The following is a 20,806-nucleotide window of genomic DNA, read 5'->3' on the forward strand; positions in this document are numbered from 1 at the left end:
ATCATGTCAAGAGAAGTAAAATCCCTGGGACATTCCACTTCTGTGTCTTGGACAACAGGGTTGTTTCGAATGAGTTTTGGACAATTGTTGATGTCGCCGATGATCTTAGTTGGGGCTTGTTTTATTATAGTGGTGCTGCTCGAGTTGCAGGCCAATGTTACACTGGCGCTATGCTTGTCAGTACAGATGGGGCATACCCAAATGATGTGCATAGGAGGAGGTTGGTTTCTGCTTTGGAGAAGTGTGGAATTAAAGTGTGGGAGCTGTATACAGTTAATAATTGTTCACGTTTGCATTCTATGATAGAAGTTAAAGATCAGTCAGGGGTATCCATGTTGGGTTTAGCGGATGCTTGAAATTGAAAATGCCCTTGTGCATTGATTAGTCATAGAAATTGAAAATGCTTGAAATTGTTCACGGTGGTACGTCTCCTGTTGGCGTTACACACATCGAGATAGGGAAGGCACTCACGGGAGACTGATGCAGAATTACTTCATCCATGCACCGATAGAAGACAATGTAACGTTTCAGAGACGTTTTTGTATGCATCAATCCCTATTCAATAAGATTATGAACGATGTGTGCCTCCATGATGATTGGTTCCAATCCAGGCCAGATGCAATCGGTAGACTTGGTTGCACACCCCATCAGAAGGTGACTGCGACATTGAGAGTGATGGCATATGGCCAACTCTTTGATGTGGTCGCTGAGCTACTAACTATTAGCCAGGGCACCATAAGAGATGCATTATATAAGTTCTGCCGAGCCATCACCAAGGTCTATGAGGAGCAGTATCTCCGCAGACCTAATCTGGAGAACATGAGAAGACTCACGCGAAAAGGGTGCTAGAAAGGATTTTCAGGAATGATTGGAAGCTGAGACTGCATGCACTGGGTGTGGCAAAATTACCCCATGGCTAAGCAAGCTCGCTATTGTGGGCACTAGCATACACCAACCGTTATTTTGGAAGCAGTTGTCTCATACGACACGAGGATTTGGCATGCAAACTTCGGATTTTCGGGTGCTAACAATGACATTACCGTGCTGGATTGCTCACACCATTTTGATGCAAAGATATCTAGAAGAGCCCACAAGGTGAAATAAAGGGTCAATGATGTGGAATACAAAATCTCATACTATCTTGCTGACGGGATCTACCTGAGGTGGGCGACTTTGATTTCATCAATACGCAACCCGATTTCGGATCCTCACAAGTTGTTTGCGAAGAGACAAAAGAGCTTCCGTAAGGATGTGGGGAGGGCGTTTGAGATTTTAAAAGCTCGATGGTAGATTATCAAACGGCCAGCTCGTTATTGGAGACCCAACGATTTGGGTTATATCATGAAAGCGTTCATAATATTGCACAATGTGATTGTCGATAATGAACGACCAGAAGATGATCCAGCCTGGCAGAAGTTTAACGCGCAAAAGATGATTTGAAGGGCAGAAGCATAGTATGACGGTGTGGAACCAAGCATACAAGATGGGCCTCCATTATCTTTACCTGAGAATAATGTACGTCGCAATTTGATTAGGGATAGGCATCATAATGCATGGTTGAAGGAAAATTTAATTGAGCACGTATGGATCCAAGCAGGAGATGCACCACATACATGAGTTTATAATCATGAATGATTAGTGTTTGGTTGAGGGGCCAATGATGTTTAGTTTATGTGTTTGTGGTTTAGTTTATGTGTTTGTGTTGTGAAATAAAATAAATTGTGTTGTGTTTAACGTTTTTAATATTTTAATATTAATACTAATGTATTAATATTAGTGTCATTTTGAACAGATAATTAAATGATTAACAATAATATAATATTTTTATATAAAATATTATAAATGTTTAATTAACAGGCACTTAATTAATTTTAAGATTAATTAAATATGTGAAAAATATCAATCCCCATATTTAGATATCAACACCATTGTGTTGGCGAGATCCAAAATTTAAAATTGGACACTATTTGATACCCAAAATTGATTTTGGGTATTGAGTATTGGGAATCATGGTTTTAGAAGGCCTAAGGCCTTCCACAATGCAATCAGAAACTGAACCCCAAACCCAATTTTTGGGTATAAAATGGGTATAGCCCATTCACAATGGGCCGGATTGTGATCCCCATAATTTTTTGAGACCCAAAAACTATCCCCAATTTTGGGGATAAACTATACCCAAAACCAAAATAAACTACTGGCCCACAAAAAATAAAAAGCTGATATTCTCTCTCATTCACATGAAAGCAACTTGCGGACCCACTGGAACATGAAGGAATAGGGAGCTGCCACATCAGCCAGCAGCCCCCTGCAGCTCTGCATGCCCATTAATCAATACCCTGCAGCCTTCAATCAATTGTCATGCCTTTGGATCAATTCTCCACGCAATCAAAAGCAGCCTTCAATCAATTGTCATGCCTTTTGATCAATTCTCCACGCAATCAAAAGCCTACAACGGCTCCCTGCATATTGAATGGTCAGCCCAAAAAAGGTGGGCCATTTGAAAATGAATGGTGGAGATTTACGTGCCGTTGAAGATCAACGGCCCAAAAAATAATCAGTCATTTTTGAAAAAAAAAAATAATAATAAATATAGAAAAAATCGAAAAAAATGTCAAAAAAATCCCAAAAAATTCAGAAAAATTTCTCAAAATTCCCTTTAATTTTATAACGGCTAGTACACCAAAAATTCTATATAAACCTCATTCTTCTTATTTTTTTCTTCACATCTTTCTCTCTTTTACACCATATTTTCATCAAATTTAGTTAATTCAATATGGTTAGAGGTCTTGGTTGGGCCAAAGATGAAGATATTGCTCTAGTTCAAGCTTGGCTAGAGAAGTCTCCAAATTCGGAACTCGGTGCACAACAAAAAAATGATGTATTCTGGGCCGAAGTTTACATTGTTTTTCAGCGTAATTTGGGCACACCAACGGGCAGAACGATGGGCGCAATTAGATCACGGTGGAAGGACATTGCCGCCTTTTGCAACAAATTTTATGCCTCGTTTTTGGATGCCGAAAGGAGACGTCAAAGCGGTGCGAATTCAGACGATGTGGTAAGTTTTATTTTATGAATGTATATATTTAATTGAATGTTGTATGTTTATTCCATTGTTGATACTTGATAATTTATTCATGTGCCATAATTTTTGTAGTTTGCGGACGCACTTGAGATATATAAAGACAAGAACAATGGAAAAAAGTTTAGCATGCTCCACGTTTGGAAGGATTTAAAAGAATGCGTCAAGTACTCAGCTGCAAATTCAACTGTGCGAGTCAGAGATCAGGACGCACCGACCGATTACACACCGGATGATCAAGATGAGACTTGCCTTGATACAGATGATGATCCACCATCATGGCAACCGGTAGGCCCGTCACGCCCAAGGCCCCTAGGAAGAAATAAAGCAAAGCGGGCCAAGACAGCTGATCCCCACCAAATTCATATGTTGGAGGCAATTGACGAATATAATGATAGGTCACGTGTAGCTGAGGAAATGAGACATGACAGAGAAAGGGCGAGGCAAGAAAGAGAAGTGGCAAGAAACATGGCATGGGAAGCAAGAGAAAAGGCGAAAGAAGCAAGAGAAAGGGCGAGAGAAGAAAGAGAACAGGTGAAGCTTGAGAGGGCGATAGAGTGGGAGGAAGGTCAGATTATGGATAAAGACTTGACAAACATGAATGACATGCAAAGAGAGTATTGGGGATCAAAGCAAGCTGAAATAATTGCAAGAAGACGTGCACGTGCTACCTCTAGTTCAGCCGGATACTACCCGGATATGACCGACCTCAACCAGTCATACCCAGGGTACCCTCCAAATAATTAGTGGATTTGAATTATGTTTTTATTATGACTGAGATGTGAATTATATTTTTATTATGTCTGAGAGTTGAATTATGTTTTTATTATGCTTGAGAGTTAAATTATGTTTAGGATTTGAATTATTATGTTTAAAGTGACTATTCCCCTACCAGTAGGATTTGAATTATGTAGTGGATTTGAAGTGACTATTCCCGTATCCTGCATGAAGTGACTATTCACGTACCCTGCATGATATGACTATTCACGTACTCTGTGTGAAGTGACTATTCACACACCCTGCATGATATGACTATTCACGTACCCTGCATGAATTGACTATTCACTAACCCTGCATGATATGACTATTCACTAACCCTGCATGATATGACTATTCACGTACCCTGCATGAAATGATAGGTCACGTACTCCATTATTATGAACTCTCTATAAATTGTGATAACTTCGTCAATTGAAATTCACATAGTTTTTATCTATTCAGGATAATTTATCATCCGATCAAAACTACGATGAATCCTTTCAACTACGCATCGTCTTCATCGTCATCTTCGAGTCCTCCCGAGATCGAGTATGACGATTCCGATACTAGTTACGAGAGGGTAGAGGAAGGCAGAAGGCTGATGGGGTGTGTAATTATGTCCATGGGGCAATCAGTCGTCGCCCCACGTCCACGTCACGGTGGTACGTGTTCTCGTCGGCGTTACACACGTCGGGATAGGGAAGGCGCTCACGAGAGGCTGATGCAGAATTACTTCATCCCTGCACCAATAGAAGACACAGTGACGTTTCGGAGACGCTTCCGTATGCATCAACCCCTATTCAACAAGATTCTAAACGATGTGTGCCTCCATGATGATTGGTTCCAATCCAGGCCAGATGCCCTCGGTAGACTTGGTTGCACACCCCATCAGAAGGTGACTGCGGCATTGAGAGTGATGGCGTATGGCCAACCCCTCGATGGGGTTGCAGAGCTACTAACCATTAGTCAGGGCACCATAAAGGATGCACTATATAAGTTCTGTCGAGCCATCACCCACGTCTATGAGGAGGAGTATCTCCGCAGACCTAACTTGGAGGATATGAGAAGACTCATGCGAAAGGGGCGTCAGAGAGGATTTCCAGGAATGATTGGAAGCTTAGACTGCATGCACTGGGTGTGGCAAAATTGTCCCATGGCTGAGCAAGCTCACTATCGTGGGCACTATCATACACCTACCGTTATTTTGGAAGCAGTTGCCTCATACGACACGTGGATTTGGCATGCAAACTTTGGATTTCCGGGTTCTAACAATGACATTACCGTGTTGGACTGCTCACACCTTTTTGATTGGGAGATATCTGGAAGAGCCCACAAGGTGAAATATAGTGTCAATGATGTGGAATTCAAAATCCCATACTATCTTGCTGACGGGATCTACCCTAAGTGGGCGACTCTAATTTCATCAATACGCAATCCAGTTTCGGAACCTCACAGGTTGTTTGCGAGGAAACAAGAGGGCTTCCGTAAGGATGTGGAGAGGGCGTTTGGGATTTTAAAAGCCCGATGGCAGATTATCAAACGACCCGCTCGTTATTGGGATATGGATGATATGGGTTATATCATGAAAGCGTGCATAATATTGCACAATATGATTGTCGATGATGAGCGACAACAAGATGATCCAGCCTGGCAGGAGTTTAACGTGGAAGAGGCGATTAGAAGAGCAGAATCAGAGTATGACGGCGTGGAACCAAGCATACAAGGTGGGCCTCCATCATCTTTACCTGAGGAGAATGTCCGTCGCAATTTGATTAGAAATAGGCGTGTGAATGAACACTTGAAGGAAAATTTGATTGAGCACGTATGGATCCAAGCAGGAGGCGCACCACATGCTTGAGGGGCCAATGTTGTTTAGTTTATGTGTTTGTGGTTTAGTTTATGTGTTTGTATTGTGAAATGAAATAAATTGTATTGTGTTTAACGTTTTTAATATTTTAATATTAATATATTAATATTGGTGTCATTTTGAAAAGCTAATTAAATTATTAACAATAATATAACATTCTTAATCATAAAATATTTTAAATATTTAATTAACGGGCACTTAATCAATTTTAAAATTAAGTAAATGAGTTAAATATTAATATCCCCATATTTGGGCATCAATACCATTGTGTTAATGATCCCCAAAATCTATATTTTTACACTTTTTGATCCCTAAAATTGATTTGGGTATTGAGTATTTGGGGATCCCCATTGTAGAAGGCCTAAGGAAGTGAAAGATATCTCACTAACGATCAACAATAGTCCTGTAATTTATTCCTGAACAAAAATGATGGAACAAGGTCATGTCATTGCTCGTGTAATTAAATGCATTAAATCTCCAAAACAGGGGAGTTTCATGCTTTATATAAGGCAAAACCTGACAATGCCTTCATCAACAGCACATTTGAGTGCTCCTCTCATTGCTATGAACAATATGTTGTAATTTCATTCATTTTGCACAATCAAATATTCCATTCTAATTGAGCATTGGAACAATTATCATCAAGTTAATGTTGAATACCAATCACCAAAAAAAAAAAAAGTTGGATACCAATCACAAAATGGCAACTTCAGAAATATTTGATTACAAGTCAAACAAATCCCTAAAAGAATAGCAATCAGATTAGCCCTTGTAAAGATAGTCCGACTGTATGTTCAGAGCCTGATCTCAATAGACTCGAGTTCAAATTCAGCCAGCAATTCCCCATCATCAAATTAATGTGGAATACCAATCACAAAAAAGACAACTTCAGAATATTTTGATTACATGTCAAATAAATGCCTAGAAGAATAGTAATCAGATTAGCCCTTGTAAAGATAGTCAGACTGTATGTTCAGATACGGATCTCAATATACTCGAGTTCACATCTAGCCAGCAAATTCCTCTGCAGTCGCTTCAGCTGCAATGAATTGCGCTCAAACAGTTGGACTAGTCCATTCCATTCATGGTTACGACTTAAGCCACATACCTCAACAACATCGTTGTATGTTGGAGAAAAAATCGTCTCGCAGTCCAAGATGCTCTGAAGTGCTCTCATGTATACTCTGTAGGCCCTTTGCCTGGCAGCAGCATTTGTAGTAACCACATTAGAAGGTGTAGATCTGTGAAGCTCCTTCCGGGCTCTAATGTATCTTCTTAGAGTATGGAAGGAAGCCGGCACTACCATCCTGAATATTGAAAAAAAAAAAAAAAAAAAAACAGAGCAAAACTGTAAATTCATAGATCAACTGATAAGGTATACAAGCAGATCAACAGAAGTAAACACAAACAGCAACCAAACTGACAGGAAAAACATTAAAGAAAAACAAACTACCAGAAGCATCAGCTTGTTTTCCTTTCTCTTACTTATTTGCCTTGTGAATGACACCTCTGTTACGAGTTAGGACACCAGTCATTGTACAGTACACTTTTCCCATATACATAAAAAAGAATGTTATGAACCGACCTCCACATACATCTCCCAAGACAGGAAAATCCAATTACAAGTGTAATGACCCACTATAACACATTAATATTTGGTATTGAATCAGCTGCACCTACTTAAGAGTTTAAATTGTGCATTAACCTGAGTTGCACTGTCATATTTCCATCCAAATAGTCTACTGTGGCATTGAACTTGAAACCCCTAATGTGAATAATTTCAGAAATCATAAGCTACCATAAGCTACGTTGAGAGCCCACTGAAAGATTATATATCATGGTCATATCAGAGAAAGCCCGATTTGGAAGTGTAATGAAACTAATGAAAAACGCCTAAAAGAAACAAAAATCAAATCGATAATGCATACCTGTTGTTGTGAGGTGGGTGACGGAAGAGTGAGTTTCAGCAAGGGTGTGCCACAGAAAACCCAGTACCTAACAGATACGAAAAGCAAAAACCAAGAATTACATACTATTGAAAAGGCAAAGAAAAACAACTAAAAGATAGAAAAGTCAAGAAAAGCATCCGATTGAAAACCCAAAATCCCATTAAAAAAAGAAAAAGAAAAAAAGAAACCCAGAAAACCCACTGAAAGATTATATATCATCGTCATATCAGAGAAAGCCCGATTTGGAAGTGTAATGAAACTAATGAAAACGCCTAAAAGAAACAAAAATCAAATCGATAATGCATACCTGTTGTTGTGAGGTGGGTGGCGGAACAGTGAGTTTCAGCAAGGGTGTGCCACAGAAAACCCAGTACCTAACAGATACGAAAAGCAAAAACCAAGAATTACATACTATTGAAAAGGTAAAGAAAAACAACTAAAAGATAGAAAGATCAAGAAAAGCATCCGATTGAAAACCCAAAATCCCATAAAACACGATTCTATTGAAGAACAACTGAAACAAAGAAAACTGAAGAAAGTCATACAATTGAAAACCCAAAATCCCATTAAAAAAAGAAACCCAGAAAACCCACTGAAAGATTATATATCATGGTCATATCAGAGAAAGCCCGATTTGGAAGTGTAATGAAACTAATGAAAAACGCCTAAAAGAAACAAAAATCAAATCGATAATGCATACCTGTTGTTGTGAGGTGGGTGGCGGAAGAGTGAGTTTCAGCAAGGGTGTGCCACAGAAAACCCAGTACCTAACAGATACAAAAAGAAAAAACCAAGAGTTACATACTATTGAAAAGGCAAAGAAAAACAACTAAAAGATAGAAAAATCAAGAAAAGCATCCGATTGAAAACCCAAAATCCCATAAAACAGAATTCTATTGAAGAACAACTGAAACAAAGAAAACTGAAGAAAATCATACAATTGAAAACCCAAAATCCCATTAAAAAAAGAAAAAGAAAAAAAGAAACCCAGAAAACCCAAAATCTCTCAAGAAAATCATACAATTGAAAACCCAAAATCCCATAAAAAAGAAAAAAAAAGAAAGAAAAAGAAACCCAGAAACCCAATTCTATAGAAAACTAATGAAAAATAAAACAAAAATGGAGAGATGCATATACCTGTTGTTGTGAGGTGGTGCGGAGTGTCTGAATGAACAGTGGTGAAATGGCGGGAGAAAGGAAGAGTGAAGTTTCATAAGGATACGGGTAAGGCTATGGGCTTTTTTAAATGAACATATGGGCTGGGCTTTGGTGTGAGCCATTGGGCCTGGGAGTGGGGTTGGTAATTGGGCCTCGGAGTGAACCCAGCAAAAATTCTAAGCAGTTGGCGGTCGTTCGGGACCGTTGATCACAGCCGTTGCGAAGCAGCTTCTCCCCTCCCCTTCCACCTCCACGACTATAGATCGCGGCGGCCGGCCGTCGTTCATCGGCATAATGATGCAGACAAACCTGAACCTTAGAAAGTCGCCGGCAGAGACGCTACTGAAGATTGAAGAACGTCAATCTATGGGGATCGATCTCCATTTCCGTACATCTTGGTCTCTGCCTCGAAATCCACCATAAATACATCAAGATGTTGCAACACATATAGATGGGTTCTGAATCTGGGAAGTCTCTGAGGAATTTATGTGGAGGTGGAGGAGGAGCAGCCACATGCATCAAATCAAGGAGGTCTCCTCCTCCACATAATAGATCGATCTACTTTTATAATAGATCGATCCACTTTTATAATAGATCGATCTATCAAAAGTAGATTCAAGGAGTTCTCCTCCTCGACAAGGGCGGCTCTCAACGGGAAGATGGTGAACATGATAGGAATTCGACTTTTTCATTTTGTGTGGCTCTTTATTTAAGGTTGTTCCGGTTTAGTTTGGGTTCAGTTTTGGTCCGTTTCGTTATTGGGCCTGGGCCTGGGTTTGTAGGGTATTCACCTTTTGCCCTGGGAGTGCAAGCCACAGATCGGAGGTCCGTGAAATTATAGGCTATTCAGAGGCTATGCAGACCACCCTCACCTTGCTGAGTAGACCAACCTAATATATTTTGTCTAATTTTTTTTTTTCCTATTTTATCTTTTATTGCAAAAACATGATGAAATCACCCAGATTCATTCGGTGGTCATCTACCGAAACATCCACTAATGTTCAGCAGATAAGTGTCGAATAAATACAAATATTTCGACAGATAACTGTCGAATGCCTTTTTCATTTCCATTCGGTAGTTATCTACCGAATAATCCACTAATGTTCAGCAGATAACTGTCGAATAACCATAAATATTTCGGTAGATAACTGTCAAATGACCTGACGAACAAAATTGAATTTTTTTGTTTTAAGGGTAAAGTTGAAATTTTGAAATAGGATGGTCAACTCAGCAATTTAGGATGGTCGGAATAGCACTGGCCTTTCAGAAATCATAAGCTCATAGACATGGGACCTTTTGCTTTATTTTCAAGGTAATGCATTTTGATTTTAACTGGCATTCTGATATGTTCATGAATTTTGTGGTAAATTTGAGATAAATGTGTCATATCTAAGGACCTTTTGGTAACTACTAAATTATCAGTATGATGATGACGCCAACACTCTCCCCTTGTCATGACCCTGCGCACCCCTCGTTTCAGTTATATTGAAGACGGTTGATGCAAAATGTTTTAATTTTTTTTTTCTATGGTGCTTATTTGCTTTTAGCCTTCAATTTATCTTATGATTTTAAATAAAAAGTATAGCAAATTACAAAAAAGTCAATACAAAATTTCAATATTACAAATAGGTCAATACAAATTTTTTTTATCTCATATTAGGCAATAGTATATTTTGAAAAATTACATTTTAGTTAATGACCCAATCCATTTTAGTTACCATGCAAGTCCAATTTACTTGATAATGTCATGTATTTTGGTGCATTGAAAAATACCAATTTGTCCATCTCTTTTTTTCATTACTTATGACCATAAAATTGACGTTTTCCTTAATTTAGTTTAGGGTATAGAAATTGAATGTATGGTATAAAATGAGATGTAGGGTTTAAAATTAGAGTTCCGGAGCTTATGACTTATGATTTAGGTCTCAGATTTTGGGTATAACCCAAAACCTGAAAGTTAAACCCTAAGCCGTTTTGTTACGTAGCAATCAAATACAAACTTAATACAAATCTAAATATGAATAGTAATGTATGTTTATTAATTTATTGTAATTCATATTTTTTTCATTTTGATCAATAGTGACTAAAATGAAATTATGAAAAAATGCTTTGATTAAAATATAATTGTGAAAAGTTTTATTGACTTATTTGTAATTAGCCCAAAAAAGTATAAGCTTGTAATCTTTACTAGATTCAAAAAGGGTACATTGGAGATGTTAATATGTTAATTCGATAAGGAAATTCTTATTTATTGCATTACACTGGTCAAAGAAAATATATTGTTTATTACGGGTTGTTTGTACCATGGTTTTTAGTAAGTGAATTAAGCCCAAATAGACAGCTCATTTCAAGGCCCAATTTCGCAAAGCACAAGTCTTTGACGAATAATATGTGCCTAGCGAAAGGATTACCTCTCGGCTACACTAGGCCGAGAAGGTTGTAGAAGGGGTCAATCATACGAACACACTTATCTTGAAAAGCTGACAAGTGCTGGATGTCAGCTATCATGGTAGGATAAGTACAAAATCTTAGGCTTGTTCAGTGCTTTACACGTGGGGATCATCCAAGGACATATTGCTGCCTATCATCCAAGGACATATTGCCTAGGGTTTCAGGGGCTTGATTTGGGTATAAATACCAAGCTATTGTCAAAGTGAAAAGCTCTCACCAACAACTCACACACAAAACTCTCTGTAATTTGCACAATGGCCTGATCCATTACTTCATTTTGTCTGCTCTTTGGACTCTTCTGAATTTGTTCTTCATTTAATTTTGAGTTATTAAGAATTGTGATCTCCGATCCAATTTTATGCATTTAATTTGTCCGAGTTTGCTTTTATTAGCATTTATTTCTTAGTTAGGCATTAATTTCCCTCATTAAATGTATATCTCTCCTAAGAATTGAACATCAATTAAAGCGGAGATTGGAATCGAATCATTTACGTATAACATCTATGTAGCAGTTCACAACTAGTTGATCGGCTAGATCTAGAGTTTCTCCAGATCTCCTTTGGATCTATTTTCTCAATTTTATGTTCATTAAGTTTGATTGACACTACAAGAAAAACAGTTTGGGCAACGAACCTAGTTCCTCTCCCAAAGTTGATTTTGGGCGACGAAATGTGTTCGTCGAGTGTTTGGTCACCCAAACCATGACACCCAAGAGTTTGGGCGACGAAAGTACCTGGGGAGACGAATTTGGTTCGGCTCCTAAGGTAAATTTGGGTGAAAAACATGTGGTTCCTCTCCCAAATTATATTTAGATGACGAACAATTTCATCGCCTAAACCTATTTTATTTAAATTAAAAAATAATAATATTTTTTATATCCAAAATGTATATAACACAAAACTTTCTAACACAAAATTAATAAATTTATATCCAAAATGTATTAATAAATTTATACAAAATGTATTAATAAATTTATTCACTCGCTTCGACTTCAGTCCTCTGAGTTACGTAGATACGGAAGTCGCACTGGATGACGCGGGAGCTGAAGTGCCCATAACTTGACTGTAGTGGTGAGCCGAAGAGGGCTGGACTATCGCATCGGGAGCCGAAAAGGGAGTGGCCTAGACTGCGGCATCAGGAACGTGTGAGGGAGTGGCCTGGACTACGGCATCGAGAGCGGGTGAGGTATCGGGATCGGGAGTGCATGCGAGCTCCGTGGTCCTAGATGCATGCATTCGCCTTCCACTTTATAATCAAAAAAATTAAACACAACAATTTAACAATTGAACTAAATTTAACAATTTAACAATTTAACCACTTAACTAAATTTTATAATTACTCTGAATCGCATATTTTTACACACGGTTCTGTGCTGCCATCTAAGAGTACATTTTCAAGCTTAAGGTCTCTATGACAGATTTGCTGCCACAAATGAATTAATTCCTTACTACAATCAACACTACCAAAGATCATGAGGAAAAATAGCAGTATAACAACACATTAACAGAAGAGTTCCAATTTACAGACTATTGAATGACAGTAACAAACTCCTAAAATCAATTGATGGAAGAAAAACCTTGTCTGATGCAAAAGCACAATAGAAATGCAAAAGGATGCAAATTTTAGCTACATTATGAGTGATTGTTAAGTAAGGGCTTCAAAAAGATAACATGAAGCTCTTTTTTCCCATTATAAAAAAAGGAAAATTCGAATTGATTCCACTTTCAGGGGACATTAAGAGATCCCAAATTCTAAGTTTTAACCTGTCAAAGAAGAATCAATTTACCTCATCCTCACTAAATCTACCAGCATTGCATATTCTCCCAACGAGTTCTCCTCCTGCCTCATACTCCATTACTATGGCTAGATGAGTTGGTGTCAGCAGGACCTAAAAGAAAGAGAGCCCAATACTCTTAAAAACAAATCTTTGTATCAGAATTCAGAAATAGGCTATTCACATTAACAAAGAGTGACAGGAAGTAAAGTTCATATTTTTAACAAAGGTATTTTAACAAAATTCCTAATGACTCCTACAAATTTAAGCACACTAACAGATACTAACAATGCTTATAAAAAATTGATAGAGAACATGCCATCAGTATCTTTCAATGGATCCGTTAAGATTTATGTTTAATTATGTTGTTCATTTTCAATAAACATTGTGGTCTGTAGTTAGGTATAGGGCAGACCTAGTCTATAGGAGAATTCCTAATTTGTAGGAGTCATGGTTAGGTTGTTAACCATGTTTGATTTCAGGTTGTTGTGTCGTGGGTTGTTCCACAAAATCTGCTAAGTGGTGTTAGTGCTACTTGCAGACCAAGCTCTGTTTCTTATTTAAGTTGTGAACTTTCTTTTTAGTTATAAGGTTGAAGTCTTTCAGTCAACGTTTTTTGGTTCAACAATCAGATATTGTTCTTTAGCCTTCAAAATTCTTCAACAGTTGGTATCAGAGCCCCCATTGGGCTTGAGTTTAAAAAAAAAATCCCACCAAGAAGCAACATCTTTTGTTCTTGCAGTAGCAAGTATCCATGGCGACTGACAAATCAGTAGAGAATTTTGTCCAGCCAGCCATACCATGCTTTGATGGACACTATGACCATTGGAGCATGTTGATGGAGAATTTCCTAAGGTCCAAAAAGTATTGGGATCTTGTGGAAACAGGATTTGAAGTACCAGAAGAAGGAGCAGCACTGCCACTGACGCAACAACAACAAAGGAGATTTGATGATCAGAGGCTGAAAGATATGAAGGTGAAGAATTACTTGTTCCAGGCAATCGATCATGCAATTCTGGAGACCATCCTCCAAAAGGACACTTCCAAGCAAATCTGGGACTCAATGAAAAGAAAATACCAGGGTTCAGCAAGAGTGAAGCGTCAACAGCTTCAATCCTTGAGAAAGGATTTTGAGACTCTTCAAATGAACAATGGAGAATCACTTACTGATTATTTTGGCAGAGTTATGGGGATTGCAAACAAAATGAGAATCCATGGTGATAAAATTCAAGATAGTGCCGTTGTTGAAAAGATTTTGAGATCTTTGGCACCAAAATTCGACTATGTCGTGTGCTCTATTGAAGAATCCCATGATATTGATGAAATGTCAATTGATGAGCTGCAAAGCTCCTTACTGGTCCATGAACAAAAAAATTACTCGTGGCACCTCTGGCATCTCAGAAGAACAAGCTTTGAAAGCTTCTACTTTCGCTGAATCCTCAAGTTCAAGAGGAAGAGGTCGAGGTAGAGGTAGAGGAAGAGGAAGAGGTGGTCGAGGCAACAGAGATGGAAGCAGACACTATCAGAATTACAAGAGAAATGATGATAATCACTCCCAGAATAGAGGAAAAGGACAAGTTGACAAGTCCAAGATTGAGTGCTACAGGTGTGGCAATTTTGGGCATTATCGCAATGAATGCTATACAAAAATGCCTAAAGAAAACGAAAAGGGAGAGAAGTCAAACTTTGCTGAGAAAAGGGAAGAAGTAGAGACACTTTTGATGGCCTTACATGCCAAGGAGAAACCTGAACCTGATGTATGGCATGTCGACACAGGATGCAGCAATCATATGAGTGGTAATAAGTCTGCTTTCTCTTTTTTAAATAAAGATTTTCGTACTACTATAAGTTTTGGGGATTGTTCTACTGTGAATGTGATTGGAAAAAGCTATATTCAGATCGTGACTAAGAATGATTTTGTTGAAACAATTTTGAATGTCTTTTATGTTCCTGATTTAAAGACTAATCTGTTGAGTGCTGGTCAAGTGCAAGACAAAGGTTATGTTATCACAATTCAAAAAGGTGCATGTGAAATATATGATCCAGCAAGAGGTGATATTGCCATTGTTCAAATGGCATCAAACAGATTGTTTCCGCTAAAGATCAAGAATGTCCAAGCCTGTTTAATGGCTAAGGAAGATGATCGATCATGGCTTTGGCACCTCTGCTACGATCACTTGAATTTCAACGGTTTGAGGACACATCATCAAAAACAAATGGTGACAGGTCTTCCTATGATCACACCTCCATCCGAAGTTTGTGAAGACTGTGTTGTAAGCAAGCAACACCGAGATCAATTCCAAAAAGGAAAAGCCTGGAGAGCTCATAATCTGCTGGATCTCATACACTCAGACATATGTGGACCAATTAATCCAATCTCAAATGGTAAAAAGAAATACTTTGTTTCGTTTATCGATGACTTTAGTCGAAAGGCATGGGTATTTTTTTTGCAGGAAAAATCAGAAGCCTTTAATGCATTTAAGAGTTTCAAGGCACTTATTGAGAATGAAACTGAAAGAAGGATTAAAACCCTTCCAACTGACCGTGGTGGAGAGTATTGCTCTAAAGAGTTTGAAGCCTTTTGTGATGAACAAGGGATCAAAAGACAATTCACTGCTGCGTATACACCTCAGCAGAACGGTGTATCTGAGAGGAAGAATCGAACCATTCTCAACATGGTTAGAAGCCTGCTAGTCAAAGAAAGTGTCCCAAAGAAGTTCTGGCCTGAAGTTGTTTTGTGGGCAATACATGTTTTGAACAGAAGCCCTACTTTTTGTTAAAAACATGACACCTGAAGAAGCCTGGAGTGGAAGGAAACCAGCAGTGGATCACTTCAAAGTGTTTGGGTGCATAGCATATGCACACATTCCAGATGAAAAGAGGAAAAAGCTCGATGTCAAGGGTTTGAAGTGTGTCTTTCTTGGAGTTAATGAACTATCCAAAGCTTACAAATTATTCAACCCAACTACGGAGAAGGTAATTACCAGCAGAGATGTGGTTTTTGATGAAGAAAAGATGTGGGACTGGTCTGGAAAAGGCAAGCACCAGCAGCAGCAAACTCCAGCTAACTTTGATGCAGCAGACGACGACGATGGAATTGAAACGCAGCAGCAATCTCTTGGCAAAACCCCACCTGCAAAGGATCAGCCACCTCAAAATCAACATCCAAGAAAAAGACCAACTTGGATGATTGATTATGTAAGTGGAGATGAACTCTCTGATGATGATACCACTGCACACTTTGCTTTGTTTGGAGATTCTACTCCTCTCACATTTGAGGAAGCAGTTGAAGACACAAAAATGGCAAGACGCAATGGATGCTGATATCAAGTCCATTGAAAAGAATGATACATGGGAGCTGGCTGATTTACCTAAAAGTCAAAAGACTATTGGCGTGAAGTGGGTTTTTAAAACCAAATTGAATGAGAAAGGCGAGGTTGACAAGCACAAGGCTCGTTTGGTAGCAAAGGGATACAAGCAAAAATATGGTGTTGACTACAAAGAGGTGTTTGCCCCAGTTGCAAGGCAAGACATAATTCGTTTGGTAATCTCTTTAGCTGCACAAAACTCATGGCCTATTTTTCAATTAGATGTGAAATCTGCCTTTCTACATGGTGAGTTACAAGAATATATAGGTGTTTGTAGATCAACCTCAAGAATTTGTGAAGCAAGGCAAGGAGAAAAAGGTTCTTAGATTGAAAAAGGCACTCTATGGGCTGAAACAAGCACCACGAGCTTGGTACAGCCGCATAGATGCATACTTTGTCAAACAAGGCTTCCAAAAGTGTCCATATGAACATACTTTGTATGTTAAGGTTAGTAATGAAGGTAAAATACTCATCGTGTGTCTTTATGTTGATGATCTGATTTATATTAGAAGTGATGTTGATATGTTTGATGACTTTAAGAAGTCTATGATGAAAGAATTTGATATGAGTGATTTAGGACTGATGCACTACTATCTTGGTATAGAAGTAGTACAATCAGAAGCTGGCATTTTTATTTGTCAGAAGAAATATGTTCAGAAAGTGTTGAAAAAATTTTAGATGTTGAATTGCAACCCAGTTGGGACACCAGCAGAAACATGATTGAAGATGAGTAAAGATTTTGATGGCAAGAGAGTTGACAGCACTCATTTCAAGCAGATAGTTGGAAGTTTGATGTATCTGACTTCAACAAGGCCTGACATTATGCATTATGTGAGCATGATAAGCCGATATATGGAGACTTCTACTGAGATGCATCTCAAGGCAGCCAAAAGAATCTTTCGATATTTGAAGGGCACATCTGATTATGGCATTCTTTATAAAAGGAGTAAAAAAACAAGTTTTTTTGGTTTTATTGACAGTGATTATGCAGGGGATATTGATGATCGAAAGAGTACTTCTGGAAATGTGTTTTTGATGAGTTCATGAGCCATTTCGTGGTCATCCAAAAAGCAGCAAATTGTGACACTTTCGACAACTGAAGCTGAGTTTGTAGCAGTTGCTTCGTGTGCCTGTCAAGCTATTTGGCTAAGACGAATGCTTGAAGTTCTTGACCATCAGCAGCAAGGTTCTACAATCATATTTTGTGACAATGTCTCTGCTATAAAGCTTTCGAGGAATCCGGTTATGCATGGAAGAAGCAAACACAAAGATGTTCGCTATCATTTCTTACGTAATCTTTGCACAGATGGTTTGATTGAGTTAGAGTTTTGTAGGAGTGAAGACCAAGTTGCTGATATCCTAACTAAACCTTTCAAACAACCAGTGTTTGTAAAACTCAAAAGCTTGCTTGGAATTTGTTCATCGCATAACGTAGTACAAGGGAGGGTACTCGCACAAGAGTGAAGATGAAGTTCAATCCTAAACTGTTTTCTGCAGAAATCAGTTTATGGGAGGGTGTTAAGATTTATGTTTAATTATGTTGTTCATTTTCAATAAACATTGTGGTCTGTAGTTAGGTGTAGGGCAGACCTAGTCTATAGGAGAATTCCTAATTTGTAGGAGTCATGGTTAGGTTGTTAACCATGTTTGATTTCAGGTTGTTGTGTCGTGGGTTGTTCCACAAAATCTGCTAAGTGGTGTTAGTTCTACTTGCAGACCAAGCTCTGTTTCTTATTTTAGTTGTGAACTTTCTTTTTAGTTATATGGTTGAAGTCTTTCAGTCAACGTTTTTTGGTTCAACAATCATATATTGTTCTTTAGCCTTCAAAATTCTTCAATATGATCAAGAAAACAATATGCCAAGGGTAGCAAAAAAAGAAAAAGAAAAAAAAAACAAGCAGCTTAGCTTATGAATTTATATAACAAAAGAAAAGGTTGGTTAATTCTACATTAGTAATCTACATAGAAGAGTAGCATTTATGGATATACACATAATTCATTACTAACCTCTTTGAATTGAATAATATTTGGATGCTTCAATGACCTGTGGTTCATGATCTCCCTTTGCACATGTTCGATTATCTGCAACACCAAAGAAATGAAAAAAACAAAAAAACAAAAAAATTCAATTCCTAGAAAAATTCAAATATCAAAAAGAAAGGAAAAAAAAGTGAGAGAATTGACAAAAAAAAAAAAAAAAGGAAGATAAGAGGTGAAGAGATGAAACAGACCTTCTGGTCTTTCTTGTCCACTTGTCTCTGACCAGCCTTGCAACCCCAAAATTCCCAGACGCAATATCCTTCACAATCTCATACTGCTCCATAGAATTCCAATGTCCAAAGCACAACAATCAACACAAATAAACATTGTCGATCCTTCTCTATTTGACAACCAGAGTTAGATCATGAAACCACCAACCTGCATCAAACTGCAAAGGGTCACAGGCTTGCAGCCAAAGAAAGCGTTCAGAGGGTTTAGGAGGACAAGTGGAAAAGACTAAAAAGGGTGGGTAGGTGGTTTGGTGTGGGGATGGGTTTCGGGGAGAGAGAAATAGGAGGAGCTGGGTTGGGTTTCGGTGGGGAGGGCGGCGGTCAGGGAGGGAGGAGATGGGTGGTCGGGGAGGGTGATGGGTGGTTGGGTCTGGGTTGAAGAAGGGGAGAGGAAGAAGAGAAGAGATAGCAGTGGAGAATAGAAAGAAAAGAAATAAAGAAGAAGAAGAAGAAAACAGATCTGGGGAGTGTTATTCGAAAAGATTTTAGGCGACGTAGCTACTTTAGTCGCCCAAAGGCACTTTAGGCGACAAACTAAACATTTCGTCGCCTAACGTCCTTTTGGGCGACGAAATCAGCTTCGTCACCTAAGTGGGTGAAATTTTTACCCCGCCAATTTTTTTAGTGAAATTCGCACCCTTGGGCAACGAAATGAGGAAATTATTTCATCGCCCAAGCTCCCTTTGGGCGAAAAAATTCGTATTTCGTCGCCTAAGACTTGAATTTGTTTTGCAAATTTATAATTTATATTTAGTGTTTTTTTAACAAATATATTTAGTATTTAAAATATATATAATAAATCATTATAAGATTATAATATACTTAATAATATACAATTGGATTCTAAATTTTAACTTAATTACTAAATTATATTTATAATTTTAAATATATAGAAATATAAAATATATATCAAATATGTATTAAAATAATTTCACCTTTACCTAACTTCTACATTTCCGATTGAGCTAATTTTTTGCATGAATGATCCTTGAGTGGGGAACTAAAAAGTTAATGGTTCGGATCGTTGGAAACACGATTGAGATATGACCATCTGCATATAAATGAACGGTTTTGACACTTGAAAAATATAATTTTATTAACTTTTTTGTTAAAACTTTGTCTTTTCAATAATTGGGAAGACCACAACGTGATTTCAACGATCGAAGCCGTTCATTTTCTATGTTCATACTCAAAGATCATCTCTGCAAAAAATTAGCCAAATCGAAATTCATCTAGCCGTTGAATTATCATTATAAAAACCATGATCGTTCATTAATTCGACCACCGTTACCTAACTTCTACGTCTTCGATTGAGCTAAATTTTTTGCATGAATTATTTTTGAGTAGGAAACTAAAAAATAATGGTTTGGATCGTTGAAAACACGATCACATCGTATTTTTATACCTAAATATAAATGCACATAAAAAAAAAAACTGGACTTTGGGTGAGGAATCTATAGATTCGTCGCCCAAAGTCACTTTAGGCAACGAATTTACTTAGTCGCTAAAAGACACCTTAGGCGACGAAGGGCTTGTTTCCACACCTAAAGTGACTTTGGGCGAGGAATCTATAGATTCATCGTCCAAAGTCCAATTCCTTAACCATTTTTTTGCAAATTTATAATTTATATTTAGTATTAAAAAATATATATATATAATAAATCATTATAATAAGATTTTATACTTAATAATATACAACAGGATTCTAAATTTTAGCTTATTTACTAAATTATATTTATAATTTTAAATATATAGAAATATCAAATATATATCAAATATGTATTAAAATAATTTCACCGTTACCTAACTTCTACATCTCCGATTAAGCCAATTTTTTGCAGGAATGATCTTTGAGTGAGAAACTAAAAAATGAACGGTTCAAATAATTGAAAACAAGATCAAGATATTAGCTTCTACATATAAATGAACGATTTCTACACTTGAAGAATAAAATTCTATGAACTATTTCGTTGAAACCTTGTCGTTTCAATAATTGTGAAGACCACAATGTGATTACAACGATCAGAGCTATTCATCATCTATGTTCATACTTAAAGATCATCCTTGCAAAAAATCGGCTCAATCAGAGTTCATCTACCCGTTCAATTATCATTATAAAAATCACGATCGT

General features: G+C 37.7%; 2 protein-coding genes across 3 annotated transcripts; both read right to left on the reverse strand.

The window, feature by feature from the left end:
• Window positions 1–6,395: 6,395 nt before the first annotated feature.
• On the reverse strand, window positions 6,396–9,475 carry LOC147283875 (uncharacterized). 2 transcript variants are annotated; one of them, XM_086244116.1, is made up of 5 exons: window positions 8,792–9,475; window positions 8,355–8,421; window positions 7,962–8,028; window positions 7,634–7,700; window positions 6,396–7,012 (listed from the first exon to the last, which is right to left on the reverse strand). In XM_086244116.1, exons 1-4 carry the CDS (start codon window positions 8,932–8,934, stop codon window positions 7,669–7,671), a joined length of 309 nt encoding a protein of 102 aa, XP_086100242.1. In that variant the 5' UTR covers window positions 8,935–9,475; the 3' UTR covers window positions 6,396–7,012; window positions 7,634–7,668. The 2 variants fall into 2 exon arrangements, with proteins under 2 accessions (XP_086100242.1, XP_086100243.1); XM_086244117.1 differs by lacking the exon at window positions 6,396–7,012 and adding an exon at window positions 7,032–7,525.
• A 2,909-nt stretch (window positions 9,476–12,384) lies between these two features.
• Window positions 12,385–18,728, reverse strand: LOC147283876 (serine/threonine-protein kinase SRK2C-like). The gene is made up of 6 exons (XM_086245607.1): window positions 18,641–18,728; window positions 18,413–18,519; window positions 13,050–13,151; window positions 12,791–12,844; window positions 12,603–12,685; window positions 12,385–12,508 (listed from the first exon to the last, which is right to left on the reverse strand). Exons 1-6 carry the CDS (start codon window positions 18,726–18,728, stop codon window positions 12,385–12,387), a joined length of 558 nt encoding a protein of 185 aa, XP_086101733.1.
• Between the last annotated feature and the right edge of the window lie 2,078 nt (window positions 18,729–20,806).

The sequence above is a fragment of the Dryas octopetala genome, chromosome 5, assembly GCF_963921425.1.
Source record: "Dryas octopetala chromosome 5, drDryOcto1.1, whole genome shotgun sequence".
Lineage (NCBI taxonomy): Eukaryota > Viridiplantae > Streptophyta > Magnoliopsida > Rosales > Rosaceae > Dryas > Dryas octopetala.